The sequence below is a fragment of the Coturnix japonica genome, unplaced genomic scaffold (genome assembly GCF_001577835.2).
Source record: "Coturnix japonica isolate 7356 unplaced genomic scaffold, Coturnix japonica 2.1 chrUnrandom917, whole genome shotgun sequence".
NCBI classification, from domain to species: Eukaryota; Metazoa; Chordata; class Aves; order Galliformes; family Phasianidae; genus Coturnix; species Coturnix japonica.
The window spans coordinates 4,170-7,426 of record NW_015440269.1 but is presented as its reverse complement, the minus strand read 5'-3'; the positions used below and the strand labels follow the sequence as shown (position 1 = coordinate 7,426).

Here is a 3,257-nt window from a genome sequence, read left to right as displayed (position 1 = left end):
TGGGGCTATTTGTGGGTCTCTTTCCCCATCCAGAAGGGCTGAGAGTCATCAAGGTGGAGCTGCAGGAGGATGACGCGCAATGGGGTGGCATTATCTCAACGGGAGAGATAAGAAGAGCTGATGGCATTGATGGCATCGAGCACCCAGAGCTATTGGGTGGGCATAGAGGAGAACCAAGGGGGGACCTGGTAGAGCCAAGGGGGGACCCTTTAGAAACCAATGTGGGTCCGAAGGAGCCAAGGAACCGGATTGAACCCAATGTGGGTCCGAAGGAACCTCGGAACCAGATTGAACCCAATGTGGGTCTGAAGGAGCCAAGGAACCAGATTGAACCCAATGTGGGTCCAAAGGAACCTCGGAACGTGATTGAACCCAATGTGGGTCAGAACCAGATTGAACCCAATGTGGGTCCGAAGGAACCTCAAAACCAGATTGAACCCAATGTGGGTCCGAAGGATCCCGAAGAGCAGAGGAAGAAGCCCAAGAAGCTGAAGCAGCATCAATGCACCGAGTGTGGGAAGGGCTTCGTCCGCTTCTCCAACCTCCTCATCCACCAACGTTTGCACTCGGGGAAATGCAGCTTGAAATGCCCCGAATGTGGGAAGAGCTACAAGTGGAGATCGGAGCTGAACAAACACCAACGTGTCCACACCGGGGAGAGACCCTATAAGTGTTCCCAATGCGATAAGACCTTCATGAGCAGAACCGGGTTACGGTACCACCAGCGGATCCATAACTCGGAGCGGGATTTTCATTGCTCCCAATGTGGGAAGAGCTTCCAGAGCAGCTCCAACCTGTTCCGCCATCAACGGATGCACACGGAGGACAGACCCTATGGGTGTAACGAGTGCGATAAGAGCTTCAAGATCCGCTCCAACCTCATCCGCCACCAACGCATCCACACGGGGGAGAGACCCTATAAGTGCTCCCAGTGTGGGAAGTGCTTTAAGAGCAGCTCGGATCTGGTGGTCCATCAACGCATCCACACCGGGGAGAGGCCCTACAAGTGTTCCCAGTGTGGGAAGAGCTACAAGAGCAACGGGGACCTCAAGTATCACCAGCGAAGCCATACGTCGATAGAGCCCCTTAATAGGTGTCCCGCCAGATGTGCTAAGCGTAGCTTCAAAACCGTGCTCCCACCTCCACGCCATCAGCAGACCCACGCCGTGCATGTGCCAATGCCTTCCTCATCTTCCTCACCCGGTCAGCCCAGTGACGCTCGTCACAATATGCAGAGCTAATGGACTGGGTCTTGGAGTCAATTGGGTCAGTGGGAGTCAATGGGAGTCCAATGATCAAGGATCAAGGGGTCCAATGAATCAATGCGAGTCAGGGATCAATGAGTCAATAGAAAGACATTGGGTGTTCACATGGGAGTCAAATATGAGCAATGGGATCAATAGATTGCAATGGAGTCAATAGGAGTCAATGAGCAATGGAGATCACTACAGGAATACACTGGCGACTCACTGGGAGTCACTGGAATCAATGGATCTTCCAATGAGAATTCAATGGATCATGTATGTCCGACAGGGTAGTACACTGGAACGTCACTATTGGGGAAAGCAATGGGATCAATAGGGTCCAATGGAGTCAATGGGAGTCCAATGAGCCACGCGCGGGACGTTCTATAGGATCAATGGGATCAACCTGGGACTCAACTGGAGTGTATGCGAATCAATGGGAGTCAATGGAGTTCACATGGGGCCAATGAGTCATTGTTATGTTTCGAATAGTAATCAATGAAGTCATGGAGTTCAATTAGGACAGTCAATGGAGTCAATGGAAGTCAATGGAATCAAATGGATCAAAACGAGACAATTGGGGTCAAATTGGGAATCAATGGGACTCCATGGATTCAATCGGAATCAATGGAGTTCACATGGGAATCAATCGAGTCCAATGCGGAATACAATGGGATCAATAGACATATGGCACCGTCGGAATCAATGCAGTCAATTGGAGTCAATATTGTCAGTGGAGTCCAAGAATCAATAAGAGTCTCAGATGGGAGTTCAACTAGGAGTCAATGGATCAATAAGGTCAATAGGATAGGACTCCCCATAAGGACCCCCAGTAGGACATCTATACTGTGCATCCATACGGGAGAAGAGGCCCTATAGGTGCCCGCAGTGTGGGAAGAGCTTCAAAACCGGCTCCCACCTCCACCGCCATCAGCAGACCCACGCCGGGCAGTGCAATGCCTTCCTCATCTTCCTCACCCCGGTCACCCAGTGGAACGTCGTCCCGTATACTGGGAGCTAATGGGACTGGGGGCCTATGGGAGTCAATGGGAGTCAATGGGGGTCAATGGGAGTCAATGGGAGTCAATGGGAATCAATGGGAGTCAATAGGAGACAATTGGGGGTCAATGGGAATCAATGGGAGTCAATAGGAGTCAATAGGAGTCAATGGGAGTCAATGGGAGTCAATGGGAGTCAATGGGAGTCAATGGGAATCAATGGGAGTCAGTGGGAGTCAATGGGAATCAATGGGAGTCAATGGGAATCAATGGGAGTCAATGGGAGTCAATGGGAGTCAATGGGAATCAATAGGAGTCAGTGGGAGTCAATGGGAATCAATGGGAGTCAGTGGGAGTCAATGGGAGTCAATGGGAGTCAATAGGAGTCAATGGGAATCAATGGGAGTCAATGGGAGTCAATAGGAGTCAATGGGAATCAATGGGAGTCAATGGGAGTCAATAGGAATCAATGGGAGTCAATGGGAATCAATGGGAGTCAATAGGAGTCAATGGGAGTCAATGGGAATCAATAGGAGTCAATGGGGGCCAATTGGAATCAATGGGGGTCAATGGGAGTCAATGGGAATCAATGGGAGTCAATGGGAGTCAATAGGAGTCAGTGGGAGTCAATAGGAATCAATGGGAGTCAATGGGAGTCAATGGGATCAATGGGAATCAATGGGAGTCAATGGGAGTCAATAGCAGTCAATGGGAATCAATGGAAGTCAATAGGAGTCAATAGGAATCAAAGGGAGTCAATGGGAATCAATAGGAGTCAATGGGAGTCAATGGGAGTTAATGGGAATCCACAGGAGTCAAAGGGAGTCAATGGGAATCAATGGGAGTCAATGGGAGTCAATGGGAATCAATGGGAGTCAATAGGAATCAATGGGAGTCATCAGCAGACCCACGCCGGGCAGTGCAATGCCTTCCTCATCTTCCTCACCCCGGTCACCCAGTGGAACGTTGTCCCGTATACTGGGAGCTAATGGGAATGGGGGTCTATCGGGGTCAG

The 3,257-nt window shown here is 50.4% G+C and overlaps 1 protein-coding gene across 5 annotated transcripts in view; it reads left to right on the top strand.

Annotated features, from left to right (window-relative positions):
- The window catches only part of LOC107307790 (zinc finger protein 662-like), a 9,086-nt gene extending 6,723 nt beyond the window's left edge, over positions 1 to 2,363 (top strand). For 4 of the 5 annotated variants that reach the window (XM_015851291.2, XM_032441951.1, XM_032441953.1 and 1 more), the window contains exons 5-6: positions 34 to 1,066; positions 2,099 to 2,363. In XM_015851291.2, the coding sequence (XP_015706777.1) occupies positions 34 to 1,066; positions 2,099 to 2,123 (1,058 nt within the window). In that variant the 3' untranslated portion in view covers positions 2,124 to 2,363. The remainder of the gene's footprint in view (positions 1 to 33; positions 1,067 to 2,098) is intronic. The other variant, XM_032441952.1, reaches the window with a different exon arrangement.
- The last annotated feature ends 894 nt before the right edge of the window (positions 2,364 to 3,257 follow it).